Below are 18,935 nucleotides of genomic sequence, written 5' to 3'. Positions count from 1 at the left end.
AGAGAGAGAGAGAGAGAGAGAGAGAGAGAGAGACGTTTCGCGACATACACGGCAACAATCTATTACGTTTTTCATTAAATGCTTCGTTCCGTATTTGCAGATTCGCGATATAGATGAGAGCTTGTGGTTTCAATATTTCGTATTAATTTTTATTTATCGAAATATTCAGAGATGGAGATATTCAAGAATAATAGAGGAGACAAACAATATCTACATTTTCTGCTTCCGCTTTCCCTTCTTTTCTTCTCGATTTGATCGTAATACCGATTCTTATCTCGAGAGGATGAAGATAAAAAGATGGTACGACAATGTCAAGAAAAGATTCAAGTAGGCGTCTTGAGTTCGTCTCGAAAGTTAATATCAGCTATAGGTATATAGTAAGTAAGTAAAACTAATTTCGCAAATCCTTTAATCTACACGTTTGCTTGGAAGCTGGGGAAGAGATTAAGGGTAGCGAAGTGAATGGGCAACCTTCCGAGTGTTTGATGGAATATGATGAACGAGGCACGCAAAACTCGCTTATTGCTGTACGAGATCAATGCGAAGGAGGCAAAAGCACGGCTCTGATGTATACCATTAAAAGCTTTCGAAAGTTGAGTGACAGAGCGAAACTTAACGAGCGAAGCTCGCTTATAATCGTTGTTTCGCGTATTTAATTTCACGTAGATATCCGTAATACACGATTTCCTTTCGCGTATCGATCAAGATGTATAACTACTTTGAAGTTATCAAACTTTCGACTGTCTTTCAATGAACTTTTCTTTTAAAGATATTTAAAATATCTATACATACATACATACTACATACACACACATATATATATATATACATGTGTGTGTATAGATAGATATTAAAGTATCTGAAATATATTGAGAAATATCGAACACAGAAATCATTAATATTTAATATTTAATAAATCGTCCAATTTGTTTAGAAAATTTTTATCAAACCTACCGCCATAATGTTGTGCGAGTATAGAGGCAAAGACTTGTCCAGGACTTCGAGCTCCCCTATTAGAAGATGAAGTCGTTGCTGGACCAACGACGCGATGAGTTTTTTCTTCGTCGTCGCTACTAGATTGGGCACTATGACCATACCCGCGCCGTTCTCTCCATTCGAGGGACCGTTGACGGCGCAGCCCACGGCCCCCGTTCGAATGACCGCGGCCCAACGTGCCTTCACCCTCCATCACTGCAGCATCTGCAATGAATATAATATATTACTCGTTATTATTAATTAACAATTTTCATTTCGTCGAGTACACAAATTTCTATCTCGATCAAAAATTACCTAATTATTAGTCCAAGTTAATAAATCAACTAGCATACACGGACAATTATTATAATTATTACGGAAATTAGTTGAAAATTGAAAAATTTTTTACAAGATTTATTTGCTTCCACACTCGTGCGTGTTTCCTATTGTCGATTCATAATATATTTGTAGTGTCTATGGTGTTAGGTAATCGAGTGGTAGATGCTTGTCGAAATTCCCATGGAATCGTCCTTCACTAGTGAATTCCTTGATTGCAGAGCTCGTTGATTGATGCTCCAAGGGATCGCTGCTACTAGTTTAAGATCACTCACTGTTCCTTGGACTATGAAATTTCAGTTTGGAATTGCCACCACGAAGAGGAGGGTCTTACTATCGAAGCTCGTGTCACGCCTTCTCTCGATCTCTCTCTCTCTCTCTCTCTCTCTCTCTCTCTCTCTCTCACCCTCTCTCCTTTATCTTTGCGTGACTCGTTCAAAGATATTCTTTCTCTTTCTCTCTCTCTCTCTCTCTCTCTCTCTCTCTCTCTCTCTCTCTCTGTGTCTTTCTCTTTCGCACAATGAAAGAGTCCTCGAAATCACGAGATATCTTTATTACATACAAAAATTCTGCTCGAAGAAAGATATGAAATACCTTTCTTCTCTTTCTCTGCTTTGTTTCTCTCTCTCTCTCTCTTTCTCTCTTTCTTCCTCCCTCCCTCTCTCTCTCTCTCTCTCTCTCTCTCTCTTTCTCTTTCTCTTTCTCTTTCTCTTTCTTTCTCTTTCTTATCGATGCTCTACGCAGAAATAAAATTATTTTCGAGCGAGCGCTTCGTTTCTTTCCTTTCAACGAACGAACGACGCGAGAAGGAAGTAAGAGATCCGATAAGTAATAAGAACATTCCATTCCTTTTTGCAGTGATCCTTTCTCGAATTACATTCGAGTGCGCTCCACCCTAAGGAACGTAAGAAAAGAATCGGAGAATAAAGCAAGCCCTTGTAAAAAATAACTCGACAAAGCAAACGACTATTTAATTAAAGAAAACAAACACCGTCGTTCGATGTTGATAGTAAGAAGGAAAGAAAGAAAGACATATCTCTCTATATTTCTCTTTCTTTATCTTTCTCTCTCTTTCTCTTTTTCTTTCTCTCTTTCTCTCTCTCTCTCTCTCTCTCTCTCTCTCTCTCTCTCTTTCTCTCTCTCTTTCTCTCTCTCTCGCCGACGGAAATTGATCGGGGAATTTTCTCGGCAAATACAACGTGAAAATTTAATGAAACGAAAGCAAGGTACCAACAGCGAAGTATCACTACGGATAGGTACAGCAACAATAGGAAATACAACAAGCGTTCGACGTGTTCTACGACTACGGCAGCATCCAATTGCTTGCCGTAGCTTTATATTTTTCCATTTTATATTGTCACAAAAAATAATATTTTTTCTTTACTTTTATTCAATCCTCGTTATATACGCATAGAAATCTGTACGTACATAGAATATTCTGTACTAGTAAAAATTCACAAGTATGAAAGATAAGGAATCATTGATTTTTTATAACAAAGTTTAAAAAGGACTATTGCAAAGATAATTATAAAATCTGATTAACAAGAGTATTTTATGCGATACTTGGAATAATTAATGTTGGGATAATCCAGTGGTATTCAGACTATAATAAACGTTAATAAACGATGAATACAATGCGGAAAAGATCGAGGGATAAATCAAATTCCTTCTGAAAATGAACCCTTTTGCATAGATACCTCTTCTAGCCACTTTTCTCAACGTTCAATAGCGTCTAATAGGTCACATCGAGTCTCTTCTGTTGTTCGTGCGAGGGTGCTTTAACGGTGTTATGTTTTACCGGCCCTTCGTATTCTCCTCTCTCTCTCTCTCTCTCTCTCTCTCTCTCTCTCTCTCTCTCTGTTTCTCTCTCTCCTCTTTACAACTATCAACACCTCTACCTCCTTCGGCCTTCACCTAAGTGCGTTGAGAACGTCGAGTGTACCTTATTGAAGCACTACATGAGTTAATCGAAACGTTTTGTAAAATAGATATACACGAGATAAATAGCTATGAGAATAAAATATAAGCTTAAAAAGAAACTAATTTCTTTCTTTCTTTTTATTATTATATTCGAACATTACTACTGTCTCATCTTTGTCGTTGATCGACGAAGGCATCGTTATAATAGAATGCTTTTATAACGGGTCATAACCGTAGACCATACAAAACAGGATGATGCTCCAGGCTGACTCATAACTTTGAAAGAATTTCGTTTAAAAGTTGATATAACGTGCGATGTGGTCGCTCGTCGTTGCGTATACGATATCAAAATTCTCGAAAGAGAGACCGACAAAAACAAAAACAAAAATAAAACATGCCAATGGCAAATCATTTTGACGAGCGAGATTACATATACATATGTATATATCACAGATATGTGTGTGTGTGTGTGTGTGTATGTAAATGCAACTCGAGAAACATGTTTCTCTGATACTACGAGATCATCATTCAACATCGAATTTTCATTACTCAATTTATGCTGGCACCACGATGCTCTTTAACCGTGTGCTTTCACCTAAGCGTAAGCAAATAAAGATCGTCGGCGTAAATTACAAGCAAACGAGGGAAGAGTAACTGCCGAGGAGAGTAGATTCTGTGGTTTCCCTTCGATAGGGAGAAAAGGGAAGACGAAGAAAGGGTGAGGTAGAGTATAGAAAGTTATTCTCTCTCATCGTCGACGGGTGAAACACACGTGTACATTATCGCCAAGAAATTGTTCTCTTTCCTCTCCTTCTCTCTCTCTCTATTTCTCTCTTTCTTTCTCTTTCGATAGCAATAGCCTTACCCGAAACGTGAAACTTTTCCGATAGTCTCTCTCTTAACGACGATTTCTAGCTTTTCTCAAGCGAGGAACAAATAAATGCATTGCGTGTAACCTCCTGTCGCTTTATTTCCCGCCATCGTTCATGAAAGTCAATACACACAAGCAATCGAAGTCGCATCGACAAAGACGACGAGTATTTTCTATACTTTCTAAGACGACAACTGTATAAATGTGTGTATGTATATATATATATATATATATATATATATATATATACATAAGTATATATCTAAGTAGCTACCTGGTCTCGCGAAATCGAGCTAGAAAAAGATTTAATGCGATTTCTCGAAGGCGTGCGTCGTGGAATAAGTTGCACGATCGGAGAGTCGCTTTTACGAAAATTCCGAGAGAAGAAGTTTTACCAAGAACGATGGATAGAAGGGAATGTTAAACGGTCGACGAATTCCATCGCGTTCACGTTTCCACCACGTCGTTTTCGTTTTCCCAGCTACCGTTGCTCGAAGTGGCTTGGACACATAAATCAGGAGTGAGAGAACGTCCTTCTCGTATTCTTACGAAAGGAGGTTAAAAATCTCTAGACGTATGTACATATATATATATATATATATATATATATATATATATTCCTACATATATACATATACTTAACCACGAAAAGTCGTTACTTGCTTAACACCCCTCACACGAGTGCTCGTGAAAAGAGTGAGAAAGGGAAAGAGAAGGTTACCGATCCGACTTTCGGTCGTTAGAGAAGCCATACTATAAAAGGGCTTTAAGAGTTTCCCCGTGTTCTCGCGAGATTCGAGGGAGGATTTGCATAGCGTCGTGTCGTCGTACTAGGAAATTTCACGAGAAATGTGGCCTGCCTTTTTAAACGGCATTTAATGAAGAAGAAGAAGAAGGTAACACTTAGACGACATTGTTCGACTCTCTTCTTCGACAGTTTTCTTCTTCGTCTCGTTTATAAGAAGGGCATCTGAATGCATGAAACATAGACAGAGGAATCTAGCCTGCGTATCCAGATATGCTTCGAGAAAGACTTTTGCATATTCATCGAGTACGTTCTTCTCTCTCATTCTCTTAACCATCCTTCGAACACCCTTCTCTTCTCTTCATCGTCCTCGGTAGTCTTCTTCTTTTCTCGTCAAACAAACGAGCAAGGAGACGCGATTCGGGACTTAGGTGGTAGACCAACCTTCCTTCCCATTGCTTTCTCTATCTCGAGCCACCCCTCGATGCTAGTGGTATCACGTGACCCCGAGATAATTATACGGCTTTAATCTCGATAACGTTTCCGAAAATGCGGGCCTCCTTTACGCCATTTTGCCCCTTTACGAGACGGCCTTGCTGCTTCCCGAGGGTAGCTTCGTCTAATTATTTACTTCTTCTCGAGAGAGGAACATGGATATTTCTAAAGTATATACATATTTATATATGTGTGTATGTGTGTGTATGTATGTATGTATGTAAATGTATATACGTTTGGAAAACCTTTGTTCTCTCCATCTCGATCGATCGATCGTTCTTCGTTATTACCTTTAATGAAATTTCACGTATATAATTATTATGGATTTTCTTCCTTCAAATTTTTACCTCAGGAGGGAAACTAAAATTAAACGTACCTTTTCATTCGATAATTCTCGCTATTCATATCAGCACTTTCAATATTTTCTATCTATCCCAGATACATAAAAAATGTTTCAGAATTATGAGCTTTAAAATAATATTCTAATTCTTTGGCCTTTAAAGGAATCAGAACGAATAGAAGAATGAAAAAAGTAAGAACGATAATAATAATAATAATAGTAATAATAATAATAGTAGTAATAATAATAATAATAATAATAATAATAATAATAATAATAATAATAATAATAATAATAATATTAATAAATTCTCTCAAAATCTACCTCTCTTTGCTCTCGGTTAACGCTTTTACGTAACTTCATCTCAATAAAAAATTATTTCTACCACGATGCAATTTAAATGGAAACGTAGAGGAAAAGCTAGGAGAGACAGAGAGAGAGAGAGAGAGAGAAGGAGAGAAAGAGAGATGGTGAAGAAAAAGCACAGAAAGAAAGAGAACGCACAAAGTTATACGATAAATTCCAAGTTACGTAGAATGTATTAATAATACTATAAATCGCTACCGATCGTATTACCAATCACGTTTGCAAATTAATTCGAATAGGTACATACCTACGTATGTACATACTTATTTAGGAACATTACATGGTATAACTAACAACCAATTCGAGTAAAAATAATAAAACTAAAATCTATAGCTAAGAGATAGACTACTCTCTCTTTTTGTCATAAACGAACTTACAAAATTTCTCAACGATGAACGATAAAATTAACGAACGAATTTCATGAGGGTACGAAACGGGAGAAGAGCAATCTCTCTTTCACTCTCCTCTCTCTCTCTCTCTCTCTTTCTCTGTCACACACACACGCGCGCGTACACTTTCTCGTTAGGAACATAGTATCCTGCACCCGTTGAAGAAAATTAAAAGAGAGGATCGAAAGAGGATGAGACAAAGAGGATAGCAAAGAGTAGAAGGGGGTAGGGAGTAGGAGACCAGGAAGGAGGAAGGGGAGGGGGAGAAGGAGGTGCAGGCACCGGCATTTTGCGGTGCAGAATGTCAATTAAACGACGTGGCCGATTAACCATAACCGAAACCTCGACAAAGGCCCTAGCCTGCACGGTTTCGCACTCTGCCGGGTTCATCGCGCGATAATTTATATGGTAATTCCAGGGACGTAATAAGTCCCCCTCGACAAACTCTGCCTGCCACTATACACGCGTTCCGGCACACACCGTAGAGATGGTGTACGAAAGAGAAAGAGAGAGGGGGACAGAGAGAGAGAGAGAGAGAGAGAGAGAGAGAGAGAGATAGGTAGGTAGATAGATAAATGAAGAGAGAGAGAGAGAGAGAGAGAGAGAGAGAGAGAGAAGCGTCCTGGCGTTGACCCCGGCTTCCATCGACGAAGTGGACGGCCTCCTGCCATGTACACATCATTACTAAAAGCGGTCATCGATTCATCGGAGTTCGACCAACCATAGCCACCACCCTCGTCGATCCCGTACGTATCTCTCGGTGCACCTACGTTACGTTACATCCGGTCAGTTTTCTCTCTTTCTCTCTCTCTCTCTCTCTCTCTCTCTCTCTCTCAATGTCTATCACTGTTTTCTCTCTCTCTCTCTCTCTCTCTTTCTCTCTATCTATCTATCCATCTATCTATCTATCTATCTATCTATCTATCTCCTCCGTATATGGCCTTCTATGTTCGTAGGTAGTTACGTGCGAACGCACAGCGAAACGAGCGTAACGCGCACGAACGCGCATATGAGCGAGCGTCCATTGTCAAATTTTCCCACCCGCGATTGTCCGCGCGGAATTTAATTAACTTCCATCTCGTTAACTTTTGTCACCGCGTATCCCGTTCTCTCAGGTCCGTAGTATTCTCTCTCTCCCTCTCTCCCTCTCTCTCTCGCTCTCTCTCTCTCTTTTTCTCTCTCTTTCTCTTTCTCTTTCTCTTTATCTTTCTCTTTTTCTTTCTCTTTCTTTCTATCTCTCTCCATCTCTATCTATCTTTCTTTCGTTTTTTCTATGTCATACAATATAAATTTCGGTTAATCGAAATGTTTCTCTTAGAATCTCGATTTTGTAAACCGGTGTAAATTTGGAGATGTTTATTTCTTAGTTTCTTACATAATTAACTTGCTACGATGTTAGATATTTTGAAGAAAATAAATCAATTATTTGAAGGGAAAGAGATGATATTTTAGTGTAGGCGTGCGATTGACGTACGATGCCATCGTTGAAAGAAGGAATGGAGAGAGGAAGAATAAAGGGAAAGGGGAATGAGATTGAAGAGAAAGAAGAGAGTGTGAGAGAGAAAGAGTAAGAGAGAGAGAGAAAAGAGAAAAGGGAAGGAGGTAGAAACGATTATCGCTTAATTTACTACAAAGGGTAATATCGGTAGTGGAAAATGTTCACAGGACCATGCCCTATTGAAAATAAACGCTCCAATTGCCGGACCTCCCTTCGATGTAGAAAAAGAAAAAGCAAGTCGAAAGGGAAACGAACGTCGACGATGGCTGCCTTTTGTCGTGAACAGCAATGCTGCTGTCGCACGTTCGATCTGTTTTCGGTCTCGCGGTTTTTCACGTTTCTCTAAAAGCTACCCTGTCGCTCGCGACTTTTCCGCGTGGATTCTCTTAATTATCCGCCTTGTCGATTTCTACTATCTGCCTTACGAGTTCGTCCGCCATTTTTAGGTACGTACATACATATGTATACGTACATAATACCTATTTAGATGCGCGGATGCGTATATTTTTGTCGAACAGTTTGAAATGATATTTCTTTCTTTCTTTTTTCTTTTATCAAATAATTATAGTAGATAAGTTGAAATTCAATATTCTCATTAGTTAATAGAAAAGATATAATTGAATGAACCTATAATTCAACGTTCGATCTTTCTACCGATAGCGACGCTTTCAAGTCTATTAACCGGAATCATTTGACAATTAGAATCAAGAGAGAGAGAGAGAGAGAGAGAGAGAGAAAATAGAAGAGATTCAGATCGTATCAAGATCGGTATCTGTAACGATCGGAGATTGCTGAGAACGCGAATGCTTGAAGGATTCTCTTTCTGTAATCTACGAGGCAGTTTCGTCTTCATTTGCCAAATGGTCGGTAAATCCGCTCAACGTTGGTATCGTCACCGATTGTAGAAAGACGGTTTAACCGAACTAGCGTCGTTTTACTCTCTCCTACTCCCTGAATAACCCTCTCTCGTCGTACCACTCGTCGTACAGGCGTTACGACGAAACTTAACTGCGATGTAAACCCACTTTGGCTCCTCCTCGAGTTCCCGTTCCCCGAGCTTCTAACTAACGCTAAGTCACACGAGTCATTTAACGATTCTCTTGGCGGGATTACGCACCGCACAATCGGCCTGGCTAGATCTGTTTCCGCGGCCTTTTGGATATGCCTCTGGCACAGGGATTTGTCCTATGCCACAGAGAAATCGATCTTTGCGACTCCTGATATCTCTGACTCCTTACTATGTAATATGTTGTTTCGTTACGAACGAAAAGTAAAGTAAAGCGTAACTAGAACGAAAGATTTATACGAAAGTCTATTTAGAACGTTTCTTCTTTTCCCTTTTTTACTTTTATTTTTCTTCTTCTTTTTTTTCTTTTATTTGCATCTCCACAAACTTCGTAAGAATCGAAATAAATTCTACATATACTTATGGAAAACGAAATCCCGAACTTTTCCCCCATAGTATAATGGAAACAATTAAATTTCGCGCGAGCAAATGCATAAGAGCATTTATTATTTAATTAAACCTCGATTTAATCCTCAAAAGGTGTGTAATAATTGTCTGATGGGAACGACGAGGTAAAGTGAGGGGATTCTCTCGATGAATCTGATAATTCCACCTCTATGAGTTATAATTAATTTTTCCGATCATGAACGGTCGTAATCGAAAGTCGACAATACATTGTTCTCGAAATGAAGTCGCGAGCCGATAATAAGCATCATTAATTTCCCTTAATTCGTTATTACTTATTAATCCGTTGAGAATTTATTGAACGTAAAAATGGTTATGTAGGAGAGAGAGAAAGAGAGAGACAGAGAGAGAGAGAGAGAGAGAGAGAGAGAGAGAAGGAGTGGGAGGAGAGAGAAAAAGAAAAAAGAAAGAAAGAAAGAAGGAATTCGTGTGTAGAATCGACGATGATTCGAGTTAAAAGCAACATCCTTCGAATCTCCAGAACGATACCTTCGAAGCGTAAAACCGGTTTCAGAAATTGGATTGTCCTACGTTGCTAGTCCCAGGAGCGCCGTGCGTAGAAACGGGAAATGATTCACTTCGGCTGGACGTCCGCGATCGTTGCTTTGGTAAAGACGTTTCTTTGGACTTTCGTAAGAAAACTCACACACATAAGACTAGAAGTACGATACGTGGCAAGAATTTAGAATTTCTTTTTCTTTTTTCTTTTTTTCTTTCGATAAGAAAATATCTTATCCTATCTTATCGACAAATTTCTTTACACAGAAAAAACGTTTATACGTTTGTATAAGTTGTCGAACTTTTTTTTAATAGGGACCGATCTAATTCATTTAATGTATAAATAATCTATCAAAAATTGTTAAAGAGAAGGATTTATAAAATACGTATTCTATTGAACGGAACTTTATATATTTGAAAATCGTCAATTTTATACGTGTTAGAAAGACGAGAACTTAAACTAAATTGAACCATCGATTTTCTCTCTACTGTAAATATAGAAACGAATATTTATTATTTACGATTAGTAAGAACGATTTTTGTATTCTCCTCTACATGCTTATCTACGTATCGTATGTTGATCTATCAAATTCTAAGAAGAATACTCAAGTGTCTTGAAAAAAAAAAGGAAGAAAAGAAAAGGAATATTTACTTGTAATTTCGATACCCTTTCAACGTTATTAATTATTTCGTAAAGAAATTTATAACGTTGGAAATGAAAAGAAAAGAAAATATTAGAAAACAGGTGTCGTCTTTGGCAATAAACTCGCGATACTTAACGAAGAAACGCAAAAGTGAGAGCTTCGATGGTACCGTAATAGAACTCCTCACGAGGAAAGCCTCTTATATACCTTCGAAGTAAATTGTAAGTTTCTTATACGCGACCGGTCAACGCTACCACCACTCACATTTTCGTTCGAATCCCACAAAAACAGTTTCCTGCGTAAGGAGATTAGAGTCGTTATTCCGTCTCGGCGTCGCTGGACAAAAGTGAAAATTCCGAAGGAAAGTCGCGACCCGTAGTAACACCACCCCATCCCTCATCCCCTTCCACTATTCTCTTCTTCTCTTCTCTTCTTTCCTCGTTTAAACGTTTCGTTCTTAAACCGCGTCGAGACTCGAGCAAAGTGACGGAAAACCGGCCTTGTCTCTCTTTCTCTCTTTTTTTTTATCCTCTTTTTCTCTCAGACTACAAAAGAATCTAGCTCGGAAGATTTTTAAGTAATGCTCGGCTCGTCCTTGCATTTCGAGGATCGTGAGACTTCATCTTTCTCAACAATTCTTTGATATAGAAGTGGGAAGAAAAAAATGGCTGTGAAATAAATATCCTCGAGAGAAAAATAGAGAGAGAGAGAGAGAGAGAGAGAAAGAGAGAGAGAGAGAGAGAGAGAGAGAGAAGGAAAGAAGATAAAGAGCCATTAGAAGACTTTTCTAACGCGCGAGATAAGAAGTGGAAACATCGTGACGAACGTTGAACGTTGCGACGACGTAGAGATACTTACAGTGACGCGTCAGACTGGTGGTCAGAATCTGCTTGTTAGCGTCCACGTATTCGACGGAGCTGAAAGCAGAAAGGGTCGACGCTTTAAAAGCCATCACCTCTTTTCTATCCGAATAAAAACGCTTAGGATGTTGTATCGAATCTTCTGACGCATTAGTGTAACACATCGGTTAAGAAAATATATTGGGACATAAAAATAATAATGATAATAAAAATCATAATGTGGTATTTCAACGATAAAGTGCACTCGAGCTAATCTCATAGACGTTATCGTATATCATATTTCTTGAAACGATTCTACGAAAATCGTCGTATCTTTCCAAGATATATACATATAGTAATAAAGTCTCGAGGAACGGACATAAATGCTTTTGTATTATGTAGAAGAGTAAATGAGAAGAGGAGGGGAGAGAAGAGAAGAGGAAAGCTCGTAGAGATTCAAGAGAGACGGAGTGACAGAAGAGAAAGAGCGAGAAAGAGAGAGAGACAGAGAGAGAGAGAGAGAGAGAGAGAGAGAGAGAGAGAGAGAGAGAGAGAGAGAGAGACGATGGACGATCGACGAAATAATTCGGTCGTGGCGATGTAGTAACGTCCGATGCCGGAAACGCTTCGTGCCTCGAGACCAACATCCTCTCACTGCGGTTTCCGCAACCTCCGTAGGGTCATTAGCCAACCATTCATTATGCAACTGCGAGGCAGTATTGCGTCAATATGGGGGCGGTAGATTGTTGGCCCAATCGATAACAATGCGCCGTGTTTGCCGCTCGGATAATCAACAGACGCAGCTTCTGCTGCCTCTCTCTCTCTCTCTCTCTCTCTCTATATATATATATATATATATATATATATATATATATATATATATCTTCGAAGACCAAGCAAGTGGGAATTACAGTCTGCCTCGCTCGAAACGATATTGCGTCCCGGAAGTGTTGCCGTTAGGTTCCCCCACACTCGCGTCCTCCTTCCTTTACCAACGAGACTTTCTCTCTACAGCAACAGTAGCAAGCTCCCTATCGCGTTGCTTCCCGCTCGTTCGAGCGACCGTATCCAGCCGGAAAAGAACGCTTCGGAGGCACTTTCGTTAACCGATTCGCGGTACCGATCCCGGAAATCCACGCGTATTTCCGCAAACTCGAGCTCTCGCGTAAATCGCTGTGAGAAACGTAGCTCTTGTATCCAGTATCTCTCTCTCACTCTTTCTCTTTTTCTCTCTCTCTCTCTCTCTCTCTCTCTGTCCCGTTCTATCTCTCTATTTCAGTGATCGTCGATGTAAACGTACTTCCACATACGACGAAAAATAAATAGGGTACTACGATCGAAACTCAAAGGGATTACCAAAGAGAATTTAGATTCGAAGAAGAGCTAAGAGTTCGATTTGTGATCTACGAATAATTAAATGCGAGATTTAAAAATCGTACCAATCGAAAAGTAAAAATTTATCTAATCAAAGTGAGTTTATATTCGTCGGATTATAAAGATTTGCATAGCTGAGCAATTTCTCATGTCAAATCCCACATGGTATTAGAAAGCAAGCGAAAAGCGAGAGAGTGAGAGAGAGAGACAGAGAGAGAGAGAGAGAGAGAGAGAGAGAATCTACTCTCTCCTACTCGACCCTTCATGAAACGCGCGGTGTCCCCTTTGATCTAAGTTTCTGGGAATGCAGGAGAGGACGAAGGGACGGCACAGCAACGTGTGCGTAGCCAGCGCCCAGGAAGTTGCGACTAATTTCCTTAGTTGGATTAGATTGTGAATTTTGCACTGCAATGTTTGAGCCGTCGTTTGTCGGCTGCTGCTGCTGCTGCTGCTATGAACAACTCGCAAGGACCTCTACTCTCTCCTTTCCTCCCTCTCTCTCTCTCTCTCTCTCCCCCCTACTTCTCTCACTCTTCATCTCTGCTGCCACGCTACCGACGACGTTATAATTACCATCCGTTCCATCTCCGCAAAGTAGAGAGAGAGTTTGACGATGTCGTCCTCTTCCACTAGAAATCTACGCTTTGATCCACGCCAAGGCGTCCCGTATGATATCGACATGTCTGCCATGGAATCGCACAACCTAAAACGGCGACCGCCGAAGATGATAATGCCGACCAGTGTGTTCCTGATTTCAGGAGATAACGGCCTTTGATGTATACAAGAGATCCCAGAGATTAGTAGAGAACTCTAAATCTAGCCGGTCGAGCGAACGATAAAATTCATTCTAGATCCTATCGAAAATCTATTCCGATGGAAATTTCGTGTGACGGAAAGAAAAAAAAAAAAAAAGGAAAAAAGAAAGATAGAAAAGAAAAGAAAATATTGCACCCTTGATGTTTCGTTATAATTGTGGGTATATTAAAATTCGTATAATTACTTTTTAATAGATAATTGTATAATTATGATTGATGACTTATACGAAGAATCTTGAATCAGACTTGAATAGTAATATAGATAATCTACCTTGAGGACAAACTAATTACCAAAGTGAGTTATATCTAATTAAAATGGAAAAGAAGGGAAAAAAGAATAAGAGAGAGAGAGAGAGAGAGAGAGAGAGAGAGAGAGAGAGAGAGAAACGTTCCATCGTCGTGTCCATCCTTACCATCTGCCGAAACTATCCATCATCAGGAACGGTAGTCGTAAAAACGAGAGAAAAACCCGTTTCCCTCGAACGATAACGCCATTTTTCACAAACGAGCGATCTTAATTTCGTCGCTCGCGAATCCGTCGTCCGATCGATCTCAATAAAATCTGCTTTCGGCCGATCTAAATTCCATCATCGTCGAACCCTTCGCGAAGGTTCCGTGATTCGTGCGTGAATCGCGATATCGAGGGCACACATCGATATACGTGTGTATATATATATATATTCGTGTATATGTAGAGGCGGAGAATCTGGCGAGCGAGGCGTGTACGCACGAGAATCGAATATAATCCTATCGAAACTGTGCTCGATATGCACGCACGCGCGAACATTCATATACCTATATATGTGTATATATGTATATATAAATATATATATATATATATGTATACAATCTCGTACATGTATACAGGTTCATATGTAATAACATACAGGGTGGCCCATGTATGGTCTTACGAATAATTTTTATCAAAACAGTTGCCAACGATATAAGATTTCGATCCAAAATGAACTTATTTTTCGTTTCAATTATTAAAAACAAAATTGATTTTTGGAATCTAAGCTTAAGTAAATTTGTATAAAAAAAAGAAAAACGTAAACAAGATAAACATCCTTAATATTCTTTTCTTTTCAATTATCGAAAAGTGATATCATTGAATATAATTGAAAAAAAAAATGTCAAGTCAAAATACGTTAATAGAAACATTTTGTAAGACCTTACGTGAGCAACCCTGTATATGTATAGAATAGGACGGGCAGCGAGCGGTTGCCTAACGGTATCGTGAATCCTATACGAGAGGCTTCAGGCACGAATGGAGGATCAATGTTTTATCGATATTGCAACAGACGCAGAGCGGCGATACGTCTCGAGTCGATGCCGCATATATAGCGCGTGCTTTCTGCCGTTTGCAAACGGATTTGCGGATTAACGATCGTTTATTATCGCCATCGTCCTGCTCTTCTCTTCCACGGCAACGAAGAAGATCCATATTCTTTATCTCTCTTTTTTCTCTTTTCAAATTCTTTCTCATCACATTTTCTGAACGGGGAAATAAAAAGATTTCTAAAAATGTGAAAACAACGGATAATTCGTGGATAGTCGAAATTCTCGTTGGCAACAAGAAAGAGAGAAAGAGAAAGCAAAAGAGAAAGAAAGAGAAAGAGAGAAAAAGAGAGAGGGTGATGTTCTGTTAGGGAAGGATATCAAAAAGAAAAAAAAAAAAAAAGAAAAAAAAAGAAAGAAGAAAAAAGAAAAAAGAAAACATGTATATATAAAAAGGGTAGGTGGCGATGATAAAGGTTTGGCCCGCACCGACGTCGTGGCATACGCTATTCGTAACACTATGCATGAACGCGCGGTTAGAATCCGCGACGTCGGCAGGAGAGAAAGAGAGAAAGAGGAAAAGACTGGAACAGGAGGAGGAGGAGGAGGAGGAGGAGGTAAAGGTGGGGATGGAAATGGAGGATGAGGAGAGAAAGCATAGAGGTTACCGCCGTCAGGAAACTTTTGTTTAAAATTGGAATTCCTTTGCGGCTCGTTGGGACTAGGAATGCAGATGGGCTTGTGTAGGTGATGGTGGTGGTGGTGACGACGAAAACCGTGAGTGGGAGGAAACGGGAGAGCACGCGCGCGTACACCGGAAGGTTGCTGCTACTGCTGCTACTACTTGCTTGAAAGATGCGAGCTTAGAGAGTGAGTGAGAAAGAGAAAGAGAGAGAGAGAGGGAGAGAGAGAGAGAGAGAGAGAGAAGGGTGGCCTGGAAAAAGGCAGAACACGATATTGTTTCATCATAAGGGAAGCTCCTTACCGACGAGGGAAAACTTTTAAGAAAACCCATGCCAGGAAATGTAAGCGCTCCTCGTAATGGTCGACGAGCGTGGCCTCGATCGATATGTGTAGATACATCTTTTTCTCTTTCTCTTTTTCAGTTTTTTCCCTTTGTATGCGTTCTTAACCTCGGTGCGAAATATCTAACGTCGGTGAGAAAGAAACAGTGGAAAAGGAATGGTATTAATTGAACACTTTCTCTCTCTCTCTCTCTCTCTCTCTCTCTCTCTCTCTCTCTCTGTCTCTCTGTCTCTTTCTCGTTTCTACTAAATTTCTTTTAAAATGTCTCTGCTGTGGAAAGAAATCGTCCGATTCAAAGAATTTATATTTTCTTCTTCGGAGAATTACGATGAACTCTAATGAACGTTATTCTGCAATTAGTACGAATTAGCTCGATATTAAAAAGAGGAATAAAGTCGCCGTTCGGAATATATTTATTGCTCGAATTTGAATCTAAATTGTGCGATGAATCTAAAAAATTTCGAAAAAATATTTCTTTTCTCTTTCTTTTTCTTTTTTTCTTCGAAGAAAGATTCGAAGGATCGGATGACATTAAAGATGGATTTAAAGGGTGGAATTTAGGTGAATCCTTCGGAGAACAAAGATATACGTTTCCATGAGAACTCTACCATAGCAATTGCTTAATTAATTTGCAGGTATCTCACGTATCTGTGGAATCATGCCGGCGCTACGTGTGCACCGCGGCTAAACGCATTAACCCGTAATTATCGAAATTACAGAGCCGGTCGGCAGCCATCCGGAGGAGTCTCCTCCACCGCTTCCCAAGATTCTCTCCCCGCGATCGTGTGGCCTACTGCGGATACTTAGCTAAGTATCCCATCTCGCTAATTATTCGGATATAACCACCTACTATGGACTACTCTCTCTCTCTCTCTCTCTCTCTCTCTCTCTCCCTCCCTCTCTCTCTCTCTCTCTCTCTCTCTCTCTCTCTCTCTCTCGCTCGTATAGACGATACACCGACACCACTACTAGACTTTACGAACTTAAGAAAGCAGATTACCGTGGAAGAGGCGATGCCAACGTCGCCAGCGTCGTTTTAAGAAATTGATTCGGGAGGCCCAGAGAGATTGAACCACGAAATGAAATGATGCGAGTGCCGATAAGAACTTTGAGAAATTGCTTCTTTAATATATGTATAACTTTATATACGTAACTCTTCTCAGAATGTAAAGAGCTTCATAGATTATCGAAGGGACGTAATATTATATTATATTTATTATATTATAATGTTCATTTATTAATATCGTTCAAATGCCGTTTATGTATTAATGAAAACAATATTTAATGTGGATCATTCACTTTTATCGCAATAATGGCTTAAGCTGACTTAAAAGAGTAAGAGAGACTCTCTCTCTCTCTCTCTCTCTCTCTCTCTCTCTCTCTCCCTCTTTTACACTCTCTCTTTTTTTTTCTGTACATTTTAAACTTAGTCGCCCAAGACGAAGTTTTTCTATTACGCATTATCTAGATCCTAGAACACTACTTATTTCCGTCTAGAAAGTGTTTTATTTGTTAATTCTAGACTCTCTTATCGGAGCTCGTTATTATTCAAGAGTCACGTGAAGTACCACGTACACGCGATCTTTTACATACCGTAAAATGGTCCTCGCGAACTATGCTCTTTCCCTCTCCCTCTCTCTCTCTCTCTCTCTCTCTCTCTCTCTCTCTCTCTCTTTCTTTCTCTCTCTTTTCCTTTTCTATTTTAATGCGAAATACTTTTTCAAAATGCAACACGAATATATCTTCCTTTTGCCAACGATAAGCCGAGCTTCGACTCAAATGGAATTTTGAATCCTTTTGTTTTTTAATATCGCTATTAAGTTCTATTTTTATTGGGAGAAGAGAAAAGGAGAAAAGGAGAGAGAAAAAAAGCACCGTTTATTTCAGGCGATACATTATTACGATTAAGAGCGATAAAAGAATCGCATCTAAACGTTTAAAACACCTTCGTAGTTCATTAGTAAAATCGCTGTTGGAAATGCAAAATGTTTCTAACGCTAAAAATAATCTCAATTAAATCATGAACATTTCATAAATCAGACGAATACATTTTATCGCACGATATAATTCTACGTTTCTAAATTAAGTGGCATAAAAATTAGTAATTATTTTTTAACGTTTCTTTTTACGCTTTTGAAAATGTCATTCATTTTTTAGACTGATCCAGAACTAACAGTAAGCATTTCGTAAGCGTTATAACGTAATCGTATGCTCGTAAGAGGAACACCCATAATTGTCTTCGTGGCTGAACGATGCCAAGGGTTTAGTCTCTGTCTGTGTCACAACTCATCCTAATTACATCTACCCTCCTCGTTTCCGGATACGGGAAGGTTTCCCACCCTGAGACAAAGAGAACCAGTGTACACACTAGCACTTAATTACTATTGCCAACCGGACTTACGAGAAACGTTTACTGCAATCGAGACGTTTAACTATATTTCCGGCGGAGAACTATTACCTCCTGATTTACGGCTCGCGCGAGACTCCGCCAGCGCGAGCTTTTCTTCGAAGCCGACGAGACGACTACGCCACGCGAGACAAACTTTCTCCGCCACTTTGCTCTTCACCGCAGACACCACGTCGCGACGTTCAAATTGGCTTTGCCAGGGTTAATGGATTAATTCACATAGGAAGTCGAATACGGATCGAATTATTTCACGATACTTACGATCGTAATTAACAAATAACGCAAATCGCTATTGAAAAATAATCAACTTTTTTATTTATTCACTTTTATAGGAATTTTATAAGAAAGATTATGAGGGAAAGAAAATCAAGAGTTTGTTGAATAATATCATCACCCTAAGGCCGAGTTAGCCTTAACTAATTTTCGCTAAAATTTAATTCTGACAAATTCACGCCGGCTAACGAGCAAGGGTTGCTTGACAGCTCGGTAGGAGGTCTACGTGTATGCGTATATTTGTATATGTGTGTTTCTGTATGTTTGTGTGCGTGCATGCGTGTGTGTGCGCTTGAGCGTATGCCGTATCAAGGAGTACCTACTCCGATTTCGCATATCATTTATAACTATGCATTAAAAGATCTTAACGCTCGC

General features: G+C 39.4%; 1 protein-coding gene across 5 annotated transcripts in view; it reads right to left on the bottom strand.

The window, feature by feature from the left end:
* The window catches only part of LOC122627723 (teneurin-a), a 473,567-nt gene that overhangs the window by 312,628 nt on the left and 142,004 nt on the right, over positions 1 to 18,935 (bottom strand). For all 5 annotated transcript variants that reach the window (XM_043809105.1, XM_043809107.1, XM_043809108.1 and 2 more), the window contains exons 3-4: positions 11,407 to 11,465; positions 955 to 1,200 (exon numbers count right to left, since the gene is read on the bottom strand). In XM_043809105.1, coding sequence (XP_043665040.1) covers positions 955 to 1,189 — 235 coding nt within the window. In that variant the 5' untranslated portion in view covers positions 1,190 to 1,200; positions 11,407 to 11,465. The remainder of the gene's footprint in view (positions 1 to 954; positions 1,201 to 11,406; positions 11,466 to 18,935) is intronic.

This window comes from Vespula pensylvanica, chromosome 3 (genome assembly GCF_014466175.1).
Source record: "Vespula pensylvanica isolate Volc-1 chromosome 3, ASM1446617v1, whole genome shotgun sequence".
Taxonomy (NCBI): Eukaryota; Metazoa; Arthropoda; class Insecta; order Hymenoptera; family Vespidae; genus Vespula; species Vespula pensylvanica.
Note: the sequence above shows the minus strand (reverse complement) of the source record. Positions and strands in the feature narration are given on the sequence as shown.